Source organism: Salvelinus sp. IW2-2015, unplaced genomic scaffold (assembly GCF_002910315.2).
Source record: "Salvelinus sp. IW2-2015 unplaced genomic scaffold, ASM291031v2 Un_scaffold809, whole genome shotgun sequence".
Classification (NCBI taxonomy): domain Eukaryota; kingdom Metazoa; phylum Chordata; class Actinopteri; order Salmoniformes; family Salmonidae; genus Salvelinus; species Salvelinus sp. IW2-2015.
In genome coordinates, this window is record NW_019942619.1 from 412,473 (window position 1) to 429,541 (window position 17,069).

The window sequence follows — 17,069 nt, forward strand, 5'->3', positions numbered from 1 at the left end:
AACATGAGAACATATGAAAAGCTAAGGTGTTCCTTTGAACATGCAGATTCTCTCAATTATTCCTAAAACGCCCTTGGGTAGAGAAGTTTTCCTCCAGTTGTAGTCTTATAAATGTACTAGAGATTAGAGGGCTCTATTTCGTGGCTCTACCTGTGGACGAACATGTTGGGTCAGTAGTTTCACTCCATAAACCTGCTTCTTGCCACTATAGTGTTAGAAAAAGCCGGTTCTTCTCAAGGGAGCGACTCTTAGTCATTCGCCAAGTTGTAACCAGCCCGTATAAGCTTGGCCGTCCCTCTCCTCAAAACTAGCGCCTACCGGTGGGCTCGAAACGGCAGGCCAGAACAGTGCATGCGACAAACAGCCACCCTCGAAGCAGGTGTTGAACCCATGGCAGCATCAAAGGGAACCAATCTGTACTCCCAAGTGGCATCCTTACGAAAGGCGCCTCCAGCAAAGCCATGACTAGTGACACGTTTGTTCCGAAACGCCATTAGCGCGCACCCCGCAACAGTCCTGTTTCGCGAATGCGCACCGCATCGATTATATGCAACGCAGGACACGCTAGATAAACTAGTAATATCATCAACCATGTGTAGTTAACTAGTGATTATGATTGATTGATTGATTGTTTTTTATAAGATAAGTTTAATGCTAGCTAGCAACTTACCTTGGCTTTTTACTGCATTCGCGTAACAGGCAGGCTCCTCAAGAAGTGCAATGTAAAGCAGYTGGTTAGAGCGTTGGACTAGTTAACCGTAAGGTTGCAAGATTGAATCCCTGAGCTGACAAGGTAAAAATCTGTCGTTCTGCCCCTGAACAAGGCAGTTAACCCACCGTTTCTAGGCAGTCATTGAAAATAAGAATGTGTTCTTAACTGACTTGCCTAGTTAAATCAAATCGGCGTCCAAAAATACAGATTTCCGATTGTTATGAAAACTTGAAATCGACCCTAATTAATCGGCCATTCCAATTAATCGGTCGACCTCTACCCTGTATTAACTAAACACGTCCATGTTTCTGGTGTATAAAAATGTCAACTGCATTGTTTTACTAAGAGCTGTGAAAAAGCTATTAATTCCTCACTTTTCTTAGTGTTATAATAATCTGTCAACCTTGTCAAAAGTGTGATGACAATCTACATTTTYCACTGTACTGAATACATATTCTAATCTATACTTAACTTTTAGAGAATTAAACTTTCTTCCTTTCAAATTCCATTTCTGGTATTGTTATGGAGCTCAAGGCAGACTAATTAAGGCAGCTTGACTTTTGTAAACAATTTTGGTGACACTGTACTGTTCATTTTACGTCCGTAATGTGCGTTTGTTTCTTGCCATCTAGGACTTTATTTATTGCCAGTAAAAAATAATTACAATAGATCACCAGGTTAAACTACATTCATCAATACAAAGTAAATCATGTAGATGAGACTGCCTGAACATATAAGTGACAACTGCAGTCAGTTAATGTTGCATTGTTCCATGGGTTAACAACAGAACATCTGAGAGAACAGAACAGCCTCAGGCGTGTTCTGGGCCTTACCCACCTGACTGATGCCGCTGGGGGAGACCTTATAGGACTGCAGCTTCTGCTTCAGCAGCTCTGGGTCACTGTGTCGGAATGGACACCCTGCAACCACCAGGTCATAGAGAAATTAGGCATGAGAGAATGGCAGGTATTCACAATAGTAGCTCTGCTAGGAATTTTTGTTGTTGTTGCATGGGTCAAACGATTAGACATTGAAATCAAAACACTGCCGTGCATTTGTTATGGCTGGGTTCATAGGGAAAATTGCATCCATACATAACCCTTTTCATGGAGCAAATTTTCACCGGTATCACTGCTACCAAGCTATAGGCTTAAAAGGCTAATAACGATAAAAAAGGGCTCATCACGTGTGCAATAACCATGCATCTCTCCAGGTCCATGACTCACCGTGCTGGTCGCCTTGGCTGGGTGGGTTTGACAAAATCACCTTCATGCAACTGTAAGGGGTGTAGTCTGTGCGCTTGCCTTCCTTCCCGAACATGTGGCGGATGCTGTAGGCATATGCTTTGTCAAACTGCAAGGCAAAAAGAGAGCGAGAGAAAAGAGAGGTGAGACATGGGGTTGTAGTGAAAGAGGGCACGGAGGGAGGGATGGGGGGTGCGGGAGGTTGGGGGTGAAAACAGAGACGTTGTCGTACATCATGTCGGTGGCGGCAGGGTGTTTTCCGCCATGAAATATTGAGCTATTAAAGGGAACCTGCTGCAGAGGTGTTTCCAAACTCCAGACAGCCGTTACTGGATTATGGGTAGTGCCCCCCCCCCTCCATCTCTTTTTTATCCCTCCATCTCTCTCTTCCCTGTTACTGGCTGCACACCTCTTCACATATATGCTGTGATCATTTGTCAGAAAGGCGTTAACATAAGGAGACCGATTTAAAGCAGTAAAAACGCCAATCACACAGTCACATTACAGGCCCATACACTACAGACAACCTGTTATTGGAAAGTTCCTATTGAATTGTGGACCCATTGTTGTGGATGATACAATCAAAACCAMCAATCCTTGTGAAAAAAATACATAGGCCTATAAGACATGACAAACACATATGGGGAAAAAAGTGCTCAAAACTCACTCAGTTGAATAATTCAAGAAAAGCCAACGAACCGCTGATCCACTGAAAATCAAAAGAAGCATTCAACAGTGACAGCAGAACCTTTGAAGCAGCGTTTCACAAACTCAGTCCRGGGGACCCAAAGGGGTGCACGTTTTGTTTTTTCCCTAACACTACACAGCTGATTCAAATCAAAGCTTGATGATTAGTTGATGATTTGAATCAGCTGTATAGTGTTAGGGCAAAAACCAAAACGTGTACCCCTTGGGGTCCCGAGGACAGAGTTTGAGAAACCCTGCTCTAAAGCATCTGAATCTTTCCATTCCATAGCAACAGCTCTCCCCCTCTCTGCAGACAGACCTACTGTCGATACCGCCACCTCCAAGGGTCCGCCTCCTGTCCTGCTCCAAAATATATGGCATGTGCTTAAGAAACCATTACAGTGTTTGCGTTCGATGGGGGTCACTGCATTCAATCTCAGCGGTGAACTCAATTTAACAATCATATGTACTCTTGTAGCTGCTCAAAAGGGAAATACGGCCTCCCCCTGATGGTAAAATCAACAGAGGGCTGCGGGAGAGCGAGAAAACATTAATCACGATGGTACTCATCATAATCCATTACAGTTGCAATAAAACCCCTGGACTTGACAAGGTGACCAGCTGCATCGTGGCAATCTCAGGAGCGATAAAAACTATTCACCAATCATATATTAATTATATGGTGCTCCTAAGGATTTAGGAAGCCATTTCCAGTTTAAAGATCACAGCCTACTGTATTAAAATTGTTCTAGGAGCGCTTTGGTAGGTGCTTTGACATTTGTGTAAAAGTTTCCTGTGTTACTGCTATTCATGCATATTAATAAGTGACAGTGAGCACGGAGAGTTTGACACTAAAAACTTAGGACATCGAGAACAGATAGTTAAGGAAAGGACTTCATCTTTTTTTGACAAGTACATCTACGAAACCACACAAAGTGTGAAGTTGGTAACTTTGATTGAAAGGTRACAAGCCACTGCTTTCGGATGCCTACTGGTCCATCCAGTCAGAGCCACTCACAAGGAGCCGAGCTCCAAGGACAACAATGACATTTGTTAGATAAAGCCAGTCTAATTACACAGTGGCGTAGCTATTGAGTGTCAGAAGTGCCAGCCATTCAGTGCTCCGCTGAAAGACTGCCACACACGGAGCCACTGCGCACCCCACTTCTCTTATAACAGTAATTACTGTATTAATGTCAACTGTTTCCAAAGTAATGTATGCAAATGCTCATTGGAGGAAGTGCATTGTTTTTCCATCACTGATCTTAAATTCCAGCTGGAATAAATTGGCAGCGCGCTCTTTTCTTTGCAATTGCAAGCTTTTCTTTAAGGCATGGTAGCGTTTACTTAGCATCTCTGAAGAGTGCCAAACGAGTCCAAACCGATTCTACATGTACATCCTCGTGAAAATATCAGCAGTAAGACACCCACGGGTGGGTGGTCCCTAAATTATATATATTTTTTTTAAAACACGCGGCGCCAAATGAACGGTGAACAAATGGCAGATCGACATTCGGTGCGGTGTGCGCTCGCTTACACAATGTKATTTCAAAACCTGAGAGCTGCTATTCTTTCCAATGTTTGACAGCAATATGTAGGCTAGTTGAAGTGAGATTGATATAAGGCATGTCTGACGCTAAACTGTAACCCGTAACTGAAAAGCTAGCTAATCCAATAATGAATCACAATGGAAACATTTTGCCATTTCATAATTTATTTCAATACCAAAAATGCCTCAAAGCATTCAGATTCTGTTTTGCACACCTACCAAAAACAACATGCAGGAAAACGATGAAGCTCTCATTTCAAAGCTTTATCAAACACATCCCAAGAGGTAACAGATCCTAAGAAGTTGGCTTCAATGTGGAAAAATTTAGTGGAAAAAAACAAACATACAAGCCATAGTAGCGTGCAGCCGGTACTACTTAATTTAACCCCAAACAGTCTCTCATTTCTACTGAGGGTTTTGGAAGAGGCTGTGTGAAAACTACAGAAAGCAGCCAGAGCAGAGAGGAAGTAAAGCATGTTGACACGGCTGTTGGATAATGCATAATCACGGCTGTTGGATAATGCATAATCCCTGTGGGCCTACTGTACAGCCTGCTAACATCTCCAGTCCAACACACGTTGGCAATGGTGTAAGAGTAGAAAGGATAAGTGGTGTGTGTGTGTACACAAGCCTTGCCGTGGCTCCTCAGAGACAGTCCATTGTGACTGATGTGGCACTAGGACTAATCCATTTTATGTGTAATGCCATTAAAGCACGTTTCATTTTAATCACCACTACAAGCCTTATGACAAAGAACACCTTGTCAAATAAAGGGTGCAAACTCAGGGCAACATTGAAGATGAGGGACTCCACAATACATCATGGCTCTTCCTTAAATGCACATTTGTCTGATGTTGCGGTTAAGAAAAGTGCAGCCTTCAGAGACCATTATATTAGTGGGTTGGGTAAATAGCTTGAGGATACACGCTACATACATGCTACATAATTGTTAGGCACTTCCTGCCTTTATGGYTGACAAATAAATGTAGTCTAACATTTTGGGAACTGTAGGCTATAGACTGGCTCTAGATTTAGGTGGAAAGCACAGAGGATATTGGATATATTCATATGTAAAGTCTTCTTAAAATCCATACAATTTTAATACAACTTCAGAAAGGTTTCTTCAGAGAGTCCAAGCCCATAGTGGACTTTACGGCAGTAGTCTAAGCAATCGCCATATATGTTCAGAAGCTTTGTTTTTTTCAATACGGGAAGCCTTTTCTTTCAGTGTCAGGGTGCGAACAGAGCACAGCTCTTCCACCTTTCTTGTCTGGCTGTGTGAAATGTATCAAGAGCAGACAGCAAAAGCGAGAGCACTCCAAAGACTAATGCTTCGGCAGAGACATTAAGCATAGAACTAGATGGAAACAGAGATTACATCCTGGGAGTGACTTGAATAATAAAAACCTGTAGCACCTTCAAGGAGCATTTAAATAGTTTGGAAGGGTTTTGCATGCAGCCAGTCACGTACAGATTCGCCAGACACTCAATGTTCCTGGGTCAATTACCTAATTACCCGGTTTCAATCAAGGGCAGTGAATGAGAAACTACTAAACTACAGAAAAACGAAGTGCTATATGGAGGACCGGGTCATGAGTAGGAGTGGAGGGAGAAACAAATAGAACTGTTAGAATAGGAGTTTCTGGTCTCAGTGTAGGATAATGAAAATAAACAAATACCTACATCTAAATACCATAAGATCGAGCATAATTATATTTTAGTAAACACTAGCGTTTATTTACTACGGGCCTCCAGTTGAACGGGATAGCCTACTTGTCATGCATGGGTATACAGTACTAGTTAAAAAAGTTTGGACACACCAACTAATTCAAGGGTTTTTCTTTATTCTTACTATTTTCWACATTGTAGATGAGTAGTGAAGACATCAAAACTATGAAATAACACATATGGAATCATGTAGTAACCAATAAAGTGTTAAATCAAAATATATGTTATATTTGAGATTCTTCAAAGTAGCAAACCTTTGCCWWGATGACAGCTTTGCAAACTCTTGGCATTCTCTCAACCAACTTCATGAGGTAGTCACCTCAAATGCATTTAAATTAACAGGTGTMCCTTGTTGAAAGTTAATTTGTGGAATTTCCTTCCTTCTTAATGCGTTTGAGCCAATCAGTTGTGTTGTGACTGCAGATAGCCCTGTGGTAAAAGACCAAGTCCATATTATGGCAAGAACAGCTCAAATAAGCAAAGAGAAACGACAGTCCATCATTACTTTAAGACATGAAGGTCAGTAAATCCGGGAACATTAAGAACTTTCAAGTGCAGTCGCAAAAACTATCAAGCGCTATGATGAAARTGGCTCTCATGAGGCCAATCACAGGTAAGGAAGACCCAAAGTTACCCCCGGTGCAGAGGATAAATTCATTAGAGTTAACTGCAACTCAGATTGCAGCCCAAATAAATGCTTCAGAGTTCAAGTAACAGYCACATCAACATCAACTGTTCAGAGGAGACTGCATGAAATCAGGCCTTCATAGTCCAATTGCTGCAAAGAAACCACTACTAAAAGGACACTTACTGGGACTATCATTTGTTTTTCAACAGGACAATGACCCAACACACCTACAGGCTGTGTAAGGGCWATTTGACCAAGAAGGAGAGTGATGGAGTGCTGCATCAGATGACCTAGCSTCCACAATCACCTGACCTCAATCCAATTTAGATGGTTTGCGATGAGTTGGACCGCAGAGTGAAGGAAAAGCAGCCAACAAGTGCACAGCATACGTGGAAACACATTCCTCATGAAGCTGGTTGAGAGAATGCCAAGCTGTCAAAGGGTGGCTCCTTTCTAGAATCTCAAATATAAAATATATATTTGGATTTATTTAACACTTTATTTGGTTACTACATGATTCCATGTGTTATTTCACTATTATTCAACCATGTAGAAAATCGTAAAAATAAAGAAAAACCCTTGAATGAGTGTCCAAACTTTAAACTGGTACTGTATATACAGTTGAAGTCTGGAGTTTACATACACCTTAGCCAAAAACATTTAAACTCAGTTTCACAATTCCTGACATTTAATCCTAGTAAAGATTCCCTGTCTTAGGTCAGTTAGGATCACCACTTTATTTTAAGAATGTGAAATTCCAGAATAATAGTAGAGAGTGATTTATTTCAGCTTTTATTTCTTTCATCACATTCCCAGAGGGTCAGAAGTTTACATACACTCAATTAGTATTTGGTAGCATTGCCTTCAAAAATGGTTTAACTTGGGTCAAACGTTTTGGGTAGCCTTCCACAAGCTTCCCACAATAAGTTGGGTGAATGTTGGCCCATTCCTCCTGACAGAGCTGGTGTAACTGAGTCAGGTGTGTAGGCCTCATTGCTCGCACACACTTTTTCAGTTCTGCCCAAACATTTTCTATGGGATTGAGGTCAGGGCTTTGTGATGGCCACTCCAATACCTTGACTTTTTTGTCCTTAAGCCATTTTGCCACAACTTTGGAAGTATGCTTGGGGTCATTGTCCATTTGGAAGACCCATTTGCGACCAAGCTTTAACTTCCTGACTGATGTCTTGAGAAGTAACTTCAATATATCCACACAATTTTCCTCCCTCATGATGCCATCTATTTTGTGAAGTGCACCAGTCCCTCCTGCAGCAAAGCACCCCCACAACATGATGCTGCCACCCCTGTGCTTCACGGTTGGGATGGTGTTCTTCAGCTTGCAAGCAACGATGGTCATTATGGCCAAATAGTTCTATTTTTGCTTCATCAGACCAAAGGACATTTCTCCAAAAAGTACGATCTATGTCCCCATGTGCAGTTGAAAACCATAGTCTAGCTTTTTTATGGCGGTTTTGGAGCAGTGGCTTCTTCCTTGCTGAGCGGCCTTTCCGGTTATGTCGATATAGGACTCGTTTTACTGTGGATATAGATACTTTTGTATCCGTTTCCTCCAGCACCTTCATAAAGTCCTTTGCTGTTGTTCTGGGATTGATTTGGACTTTTCGCACCAAAGTACGTTCATCTCTAGGGGACAGAACGCGTCTCCTTCCTGAGCGGTATGACGGCTGCGTGGTCCCATGGTGTTTATACTTGCYTACTATTGTTTAAACAGATGAACATGGTACCTTCAGGCATTTGGAAATTGCTCCCAAGGATGAACCAGACTTGTGGAGGTCAACAATTTTTTTTCTGAGGTCTTAGCTGATTTCTTTTGATTTTCCCATGATGTCAATCAAAGAGGGCACTGAATTTGAAAGTACACCTCCAATTGACTCAAATGATGTCAATTAGCCTATCAGAAGCTTCTAAAGCCATGACATAATTTTCTGGAATTTCCCAAGCTGTTTCAAGACACAGTCAATTTAGTGTATGTAAACTTCTGACCCACTGGAATTGTGATACAGTGAATGATAAGTGAAATAATCTGTCTGTAAACAATTCTTGGAAACATTACTTGTGTCATGCACAAAGTAGATGTCCTAATAGACTTGCCAAAACTATAGTTTGTTAAAAAGAAATTTGTGGAGTGGTTGAAAAACGAATTTTAATGATTCCAACCTAAGTGGATGTAAACTTCTGACTTCAACTGTATAGAGCCTTGCAAAAGTATTCAGACCCCTTGGACTTCTTCACATTTMATTGGGTTTCAAGTGAGATTAACATTAATTTAATTGTCATTTGTTTGTCAACAATCTACACAAAATACTCTGCAATGTCAAAGTGGAAGAAAATGTATACATTTTTTAAAATGAGGATTTAAGTTGAATTCCTCTCCCAGTGTCTAGTGTAAAGCAGGTTTTRCTCTAGGACAGAGGTTCTTAAGACTTTTAAGCTCGAGACCCAAATGTGAAATGTACTGTCCTCGAATGACCCAAATMAAGAAGAAATAGTGTATGATTCTAAATGTTTACTCATAACTCGTGACCCACCTCTCACATATTTAGGYCTCACTTTGGGTCCCAAAGCATCGTTCAAGAAACCCTGCTCTAGGATTTTGCCTGTGCTTAGCTCCTTCTCATCTCTTTTTATCCTGGAAAAACTCCAGTATTTGCCGATGACAAGTATACCCATACCATAATGCAGCCACCACCATGCTTAAAAATAAGGAGCCAGTTACTCAGTGATGTGTTGTGTTTACCCCAACTTAAGTATTACTTTAGTACCTTGTTGCATGTTTTGGAATATTTGTATTCTTTTCACTCTGTCATTTAGGTCATTATTGTAGAGTCACTACAATTGTAGAGTCACTACAATCACTACAATGATCAATCCTCAGTTCTCTCCCATCACAGACATTGAACTCTGTAACCGTTTAAAAATCATGAGCCTATATAGTCGCTGAATACTTKTGCAAAGATAGTATTCTGTGTAGAAAATACTTAAATCCATTTTAATCCCACTTTAACACAAAGTGTGAAGAAATACAAGGGGTCTATATACTTTTGCAAGACACTGTAAGGCAGGTACTCAACATGGAGGTTGGAACAAAGCAGAAAAAAATACTATAAAATGACAAGCAAGCACACTGTCACGTTCGTTTAGAGATGGATTGGACCAAGGTGCAGCGTGGTAGGCGTACATCTTTCTTTTATTTAAATGACACCGAAAAAACAACAAAATACAAAACGAACGTAAAGCTACATGCAGTGCAGAAAGCAACTACACACAAACAATATCCCACAAACTAAAGGTGGAAAAAAGGCTGCCTAAGTATGATCCCCAATCAGAGACAACGATAGACAGCTGCCTCTGATTGGGAACCATACCCGGCCAACAAAGAAATAGAAAAACTAGAATGCTCACCCAAATCACACCCTGACCAAACCAAATAGAGAAGATAAAAAGGCTCTCTAAGGTCAGGGWGTGACACACACTGACATAAGCCAAAACAATGTTTGTTCTACTGCTCATCACACAAATGCAGAATAAACACATTTTGTAGGTGAAAAAATATAAATGACTGGAACTGTTAACATATCCAATTAGTACAGTGTATTGGCTAATCCAGGCTAACAATCAATAGCATTAACTGCTAGCAAGTACCCCCTCCTGATGGTTCAAATTGATTTAATGTGTTKATTTCTCACTCTCAACCACAACTTTAAAGGTAGACTCAGTGACATGACGTAGATGCAGAAAGTAAACAGCATAATGGGTACATTTTCGCAACAACTAAGAGCGTTGAAGTGCAAGGCTCAACCTCTCCGCTATTTTGGTTCCGTGAATACCACGCTGTAACAGCGTGAATCGAACCCGTGCACATGCCCAGATACTGTGTGTGACTGAGAGCGAAGTGTTGCATCTCGCTCATCTCAATATCTGCGGTGTTGCTTGTGGCAACTTCATTTTGCTAAGTCTACCTTTAAGAAGTACAAATAAAAACAAGCATGGTCTGTGTTACCCATTGTCCTCAAAGTTATTAGTCTTGCAAAAACAATGCACAAAATGTTTTCTAATCCAAGTCTTAATTTTGGAAAGATCATCGGGGTGATAAATATGCAAAAAAAAATKAAAACCCAACTGAAATTTTTTGAACTTTTGAGGGCATTACATTGCAGATAAACATTGTTACATCAGATGTTATGAGACAAATGAAGGCAGTGTAAGAGCTATAGTTTTCATGATGCCCATTGTGTTTTCAGATTAGTGGATATGAAGGAAAGGAGACAACGAGAAGAGGATGCTACTTTAGAGTTAAGATGATGTGCCCTTGACAGCCACGAGTAAAATAATTGGACTCTGATCAAATAAGACCACCTCTTTCGATTTTGCTGCATAAATAGATTTAACATTGGACACAGAATTACTTTTCCACTGGAGCAACTCAAGTAAAGCAGCTACTTCAGTCAAGGGCACATTTCTTCAGCGTTCAAACCTGCTTGAAACCCTCACAGATCGAGAAGCAGTGAGTCCCACCCACTTTACACCCTGCCACCCTTGAGTGTCTCCTCTCGCTGTCAATTAGTGGTGGGAAGTCATGGAGGCGCAGGTGGGTTTTGTTGAGTAAACAGCGTCTAGGGCAGCCAGGTAGAGCTGCTTGATGGAGGAGGCCTCGTTGGTGCTGTGGACTGTGATGTCTCAGGAGAAAGGGAGTGCTCTAATTAAACCAGCAGCTGCTTTGCAAGTGTGTGTGTGTGTGTGTGTGTGTTGTGCGTGCGTGCGTGTCTGTGTGTTGCGTGTATGCGCGCGCAGGTGTGTGTGTGTGCATGAATGGCGATACTATACTACCGGTCTGAGCCTATTATCTCTGGGCCGATCCTGCGCTTGTTGAACACCACATGCCTTTTTTGACATTGGCAAGGGGACAGCGTTTTTACCATAAATTATACACCGCTTACTGCCTGAAGGTAACAGATCAAAATACACAGTAAAGTAGACCTTGGTAGACAGTAGAGAAATAGAGGGTAAGATTGAGAGGACTACCCAGCTACCAAGCATAGCTATTCTGCACAGTAGTTGTAGAATATCTTGCCACTAATTGGCACAGAACAACCAACCACTCTTACGGCTCTATGCATAAGTGAACATAATATCAGGATTTGCATTCCAAGTATTGGGCCTATACAATTTTACGCTGCAATAGGCATGAATTATCATCCTTCTATCAAGAGCGATGTCGAAATGCTTCTCAATTAGACGCGGTCTGACCATTTACTTGAGCAGAGAAAGATAGTAGGGGCTGATCAATGAGGCTAAACTGTTGGGAGTGAAATTCCTACACGTAGCCTAGCTCTCAAACATCCCATCAGGCTTAGACTGAAGTCTGGAGACCTTCCCAGGATACACTGCGGCAGGCAGCAACAGTAACTTAGGCAGAATCTGGCTGTGCTGGGCTGTTGCTGCACACCAGTGGAGAATATTAAGAATCCTGAAGAGGGGTTGAGTTAAATGCGAAAGACACATTTCYGCTGAATGCATTCAGTGGTGCAACTGACTAGTTATCCCCTTTCTCCTGGTGGACTCCTTAGGCTGTCTGTACAGGGAGCTGCTTCTCCCTCCTCAGCCCTCTGTCTCAGTGGTCATCCTTCAAAAGCACCCCTTAGCACTTACAGCTCTGCAGAACAAAGCCTAGTGATGCATGTGTTTTTAAAGTTTACATTGCTAAAAAAAAGAGGAAAAAAAAGAGTGTCAATGTTGAAAAGCTTTGATGACYGCAGCTCTGCAATTTCCTGAAACAATCCATTGTTGTTTGCCCATCTATCAAGCCATCTGTCCATGAGCAAACACAAGACTAAATTCACTACACAAACTCAAAACAAAAAACGTGTAGAATAAAAGTTTTACAGTAATGAACAGTCATTAGGGTCTAGCCTGGAGTTGCATACCAATTTATAATCTATGCTCATCTCTTTTCAAACCAATTTCATTACACTTCCTGTGAATGATTGAGAAAACCAAACAAACACATCTTGTGAATTCCAATTACAGTGCCTAGTGGGGCTACACACCCCTTGCACTGTCTCCACATTTTGCTGCCTTAAAAATGACATCAAAACATTTATTACATTAGATTTTTTAGCCCTACAGATGTAGTACACAACCTACTCCACACTTCCAAAGTGAAAGAAGAATTAGTTGTGCAAAGTTGGTAGAATCTTATTCAAAATGATTCACAGCTGTAATGGCTGCCAAAGGTGCTTCCACCAACTATTAACTCTGGGGTGTGAAGACATACACAATCAAGGCACCATGGTTTTTTATTTTGTATTCATTTAGAAAATGCTATCTAATTCTTTCACTTTGGAGATGTGGAGTAGGTTGTGTACATCAGTAGCAAAACAATTCGAATTCTAGATCTAAAATGTGCATGGGAGGAGTTGTAAAAAAAAATTAACTTCGAAAAGCAAATCAAAGTTTCTTGTAAATAAATCCTTTGATTTTACCATATTTGACCGCAGAGTGAAATGTTGAATAGGTTTTGTAGATTTTTAGGAAAAAACACATTTATTCCCTTTTTAGATTTCATTTTAAGGCAGCATAATGTGATAACTGTGCAAGGGGTGTGTAGACTTTCACTAGTGACTGTATAACTGAAGAATATTTGATTTGGGAGGCGTCGGCAAAGTAACTTGAGTCTACTTCAGGTGAGCAGGAACTAAGAAAATAAGTCCTATAGATTTATGATACGCACTTTTACTCTGACTACATATGTAGCAGATTTTTTTAAATTCTCTATAGGTCTGGATATACATCCAACATAATATCGGTGTCAGCTTCTCGAGGTCAACAGTACAACTCCACAGGTCCATATGCCTGTGTTTATAGGCTCATTACACCCGCAGGCGCTATAAAAGATGCTCTGACACGCAGCTGCTACACAAGCTGCCAACACCTGCTAGACTGTAAATGTTTTAAAAAACATGTTTAAATAAAGACCGGCAGCACCTTGGTCCAGACTTGCTGCTTTCATCTTTAGATGGAATGCGATTCAGAAAGGAAATAGGAATCACTAATGTAGATATGGCGTGTCCCTGCATGGCCAGTCAGGAACGATTAGCTCCTCTGCAGGTCGGCCCGCCAGTGAGCCAGTCTAATGAGTTTCACCCTGACGCACCTCACTTTGTCCACGCTCCATCAACACAAATGTTGTCCGCTTAGCAGCAGTAGAGACCTGGTCTGTTCTGCCCTGCCGGCCCCCTTGCCTCCAACCACAGAGAAGAAAAGGTTAACATGGTCCAGGCTATTGATATGGAGCGTATGCGGTCAGAGTGCAGAGGCGCGAGACAGTGCAATATTGATGAGGGTTTTCTGAGGATGTAGTCATGTTACAGGAGCATGCAGAGYGCTGAGAAGGAGCTGGGAGAGGGCCAAGGGGCTTCTTTCCATTATTTATTTACACCAAATCAGCTTCATACTGAACTTAATCAATAATGGAACTTACACACATTGGTTCATCACGAGTCGCCACATCTGAGCTGATTCCGGCTGTTTCTCCTAATAGCACATCAGCTTGGAACTGCTTTTACTAATGCAGCACTGTACTTGCGGTGGACATATTTGAGTGTCTGTTGACAAATAATTTACCTTCACTTAACCCCTTACACTCGTGGGAATTTGTCTATATGGATAGGGCTAAATTGAAATGTTTCTTACAAAATAAATATGGAAAGTACATGCATAACCATGGTAGCAAATATAAGGTTAGACTAAAGGTGAGGACAACAGTTCACCTGACTAGACTGAATCTGAACTTTACACTTGATTTCATGTGCATTTTACATGTACTTTGCTTCGCCACATTTATTGCTAACAAAATCWGAAAATACTCACATTCAGTAACATGGTAAGAACATTCTTGGAAAATATGGGGTAGGTGCAACACGAGACAAAACAATTACAAGGGTTTGAGTGAGAGGTCTAACAGGTGTTTCCAAGTGGACATGCACCTCTCCAAAGTGTGCACAGTTCCAAAGTAATTCCAATGCACTTTTATGACTCAAAGAAYAGTCTTCACCTATAKGGTGTTTTTGTGGCTCTGCTAGCTGTGCCATTGAGGAACTACAGCAAGCACACTTGTAGTTGTTTTGATTGGAACACAACCCTGCTTCCCCGCCTTTACACAATTACTGTTGTTTACGCAATCCAAAAACGGTACATTATWAAATCGCAATCTGGGTCAGGTGGGCATCATTTGAAAGCTTGTTCTATTGCCAGCATSACTAGCAAAATACAATCTTACAGTGTTAGSCTTTCACAAGGCAAGTGCATTCAGCTGCGTGGTCCACTGCAAATTGTGTTCACAGTACAACAAACATTAGCTCATTGTGTTCAGGATAACCCAGAGTATAAGCCATGTCATCTTGTAACTGTACATCAAACATTGTGATCATAAATGTTGACACTGTATATTACATGAGTTTTATGATATGGAAATTTAAATTACACATTTGGACTCGGGTGTTTGGCTTACTTGTATGACGTCAAAGCGGTATTTATTATTATCCTCAATGTACTGGATCATCTTCCAAAATACATTGAGTCCTGGTAATTTACAGCATTTCCTTCACTCAGGAAACAAAAAAGGTGCAAAAGTTGCCCAATTACCAGCAGGGGTCAACTTCTTGTTGCACGTGCAGCGCTGAAGTTCAGACCGGCTGTCAGTCCAAAAAAATACAGAGCGGTGAAGCGGCGACCCTCAGCTCTGACGTCATGTATAGCATGTTAGTGTACAGCCACTGCATTCCAATTTAGGCGCTTATTGGTGTCCAAATCTGCCATGTTCAAGTCATAAACGGGTATGAGTGTAAAGGGCGACCGTGCGATATCATAGCCAAGTACTCAGAGTCATCATGACCGCAAAACAGCAGAACAAAAGAGAATAGTCATCCAAATTAATATCTTCCGGAGAAACCCAGAAATCAATGGCGATCACGTTCGCTTCCATAATTTTCTTCCTCCCTGTTCTGTAACATTAGGTAGCTCTGGCAGCCAAGGCAGGCCGTTTCAGCCTCGCTGGCTCCAATCTTCTCCCCCCGCGCCAGCCACATGCTAAATGGGGAGGCTTTATGCAGCCTGCCACAAACGGCACATACATCAATGGGAGAGCCGCGACCTGCCTGGCACCAGCCTGCATCTCTGCTGCCTCCTCCACCGTGGGACAAAGGCCTGGGTTTTGTGTGTGCCGCAGTCCAGGTTCCACCTGAGAGGGCAGACAGAGGGGACCCAGCCACCCTGAAAATAGGTCACTTTGAGGAGTGGCGTTCCATGACCGGCAGAGAATCTGTCCGCCCGCCTGGGCTGGGAGCCGCTTAAACAGGACAAATGGTGCGAGGCTACTGTAGGATGGGGGATGTGGAGGAGGAGGAAGTGAAGCTGGAGGAATGGGAAAAGGACACCCTCATTGCTTTTGAGAGTGTGTGAAAGTGGCTTTGCAGTAGTGAAGTCAAAGCAACTCTGAACTGTGGCGTGCCTCCATAGAAACCAGTACAGCAAGGCGAATGTTTTGTTCGCCACGCTGTACTGCTGAAGTCTCAGTGGAAAAGGCCAGTCTTGAAGGTGTCTCACAATGACCCTAATCTACTGGATGCCTAAGTCAGTCAGAAAGTTGAGAAGTGTGCAGGGAGAAGTGTTCACAGAAATAATTTAATTTCAGGTGTTTGAGCAGAGTGCTGCTAGAAATCAATGTACATTTATATGTCAAAATATACAYTATTGACTTACTTCACATGACTTTTCCCTCCCAACTTCGAAATCGAAGGGCAGCTCAGTAAGTATACACTGCAGTGTGAAAGTGAGTGTAGAAATTCAAGCGTCAGTCAAATGGTGTTACTGGATGGACATTGACCACAAAGTGAAACTCGAATGTACATAATATTAAAATGTTAATTTCCATGATTAGCTAGTCTAACTCGTATCAAGTAGGCGTACATCAATGTAAATGTATGGTGTCTAATTCTGATTAAAACCTGTAAGACAATTCCAATTTCTAAGACCCTGTTTGAATCTATCTGCTTGTGTTGGGCATGTCAATTAATATTGTGAAACTACAGTAATCTGTCAACATTTGTCTTCCTTATTGAGGACATTTTTTTTTAAAGTGGTGCTTCAAAACACATCTTGTCCCAAAATTACTCAGCTAGATCTTAATTTTTGCTCTTACAAAGAAAAAGTGGCAAAGGCACCCATTTTCTCTGCAGTGTTGTCACTGAAAATTGCACACAATTTTAAACAATCAACGAAAAAGCAGTATCTGCAGAAAGAYAACCATTGTGTTTCTTCTTCATTTTACATTACTGGAAGTGCATAAACACACATCTTATCCCTCCCCCACCTGTCCTTGTATTGTCACAATGTAACACCTGTATTTCTAGCCCTCCATTGATTAATACGATTGCTGCAGTCAAAGCACTTTAAAAAGCATACATTATTCATTTTGTGGTATATTCTTCTCATTTGCAAGAT

The 17,069-nt window shown here is 41.5% G+C and overlaps 1 protein-coding gene across 1 annotated transcript in view; it reads right to left on the reverse strand.

Annotated features, from left to right (window-relative positions):
- The window catches only part of prim2 (DNA primase subunit 2), a 111,178-nt gene that overhangs the window by 18,203 nt on the left and 75,906 nt on the right, over nt 1–17,069 (reverse strand). The window contains exons 11-12 of the mRNA XM_024136222.2: nt 1,939–2,065; nt 1,550–1,632 (exon numbers count right to left, since the gene is read on the reverse strand). Coding sequence (XP_023991990.1) covers nt 1,550–1,632; nt 1,939–2,065 — 210 coding nt within the window. The remainder of the gene's footprint in view (nt 1–1,549; nt 1,633–1,938; nt 2,066–17,069) is intronic.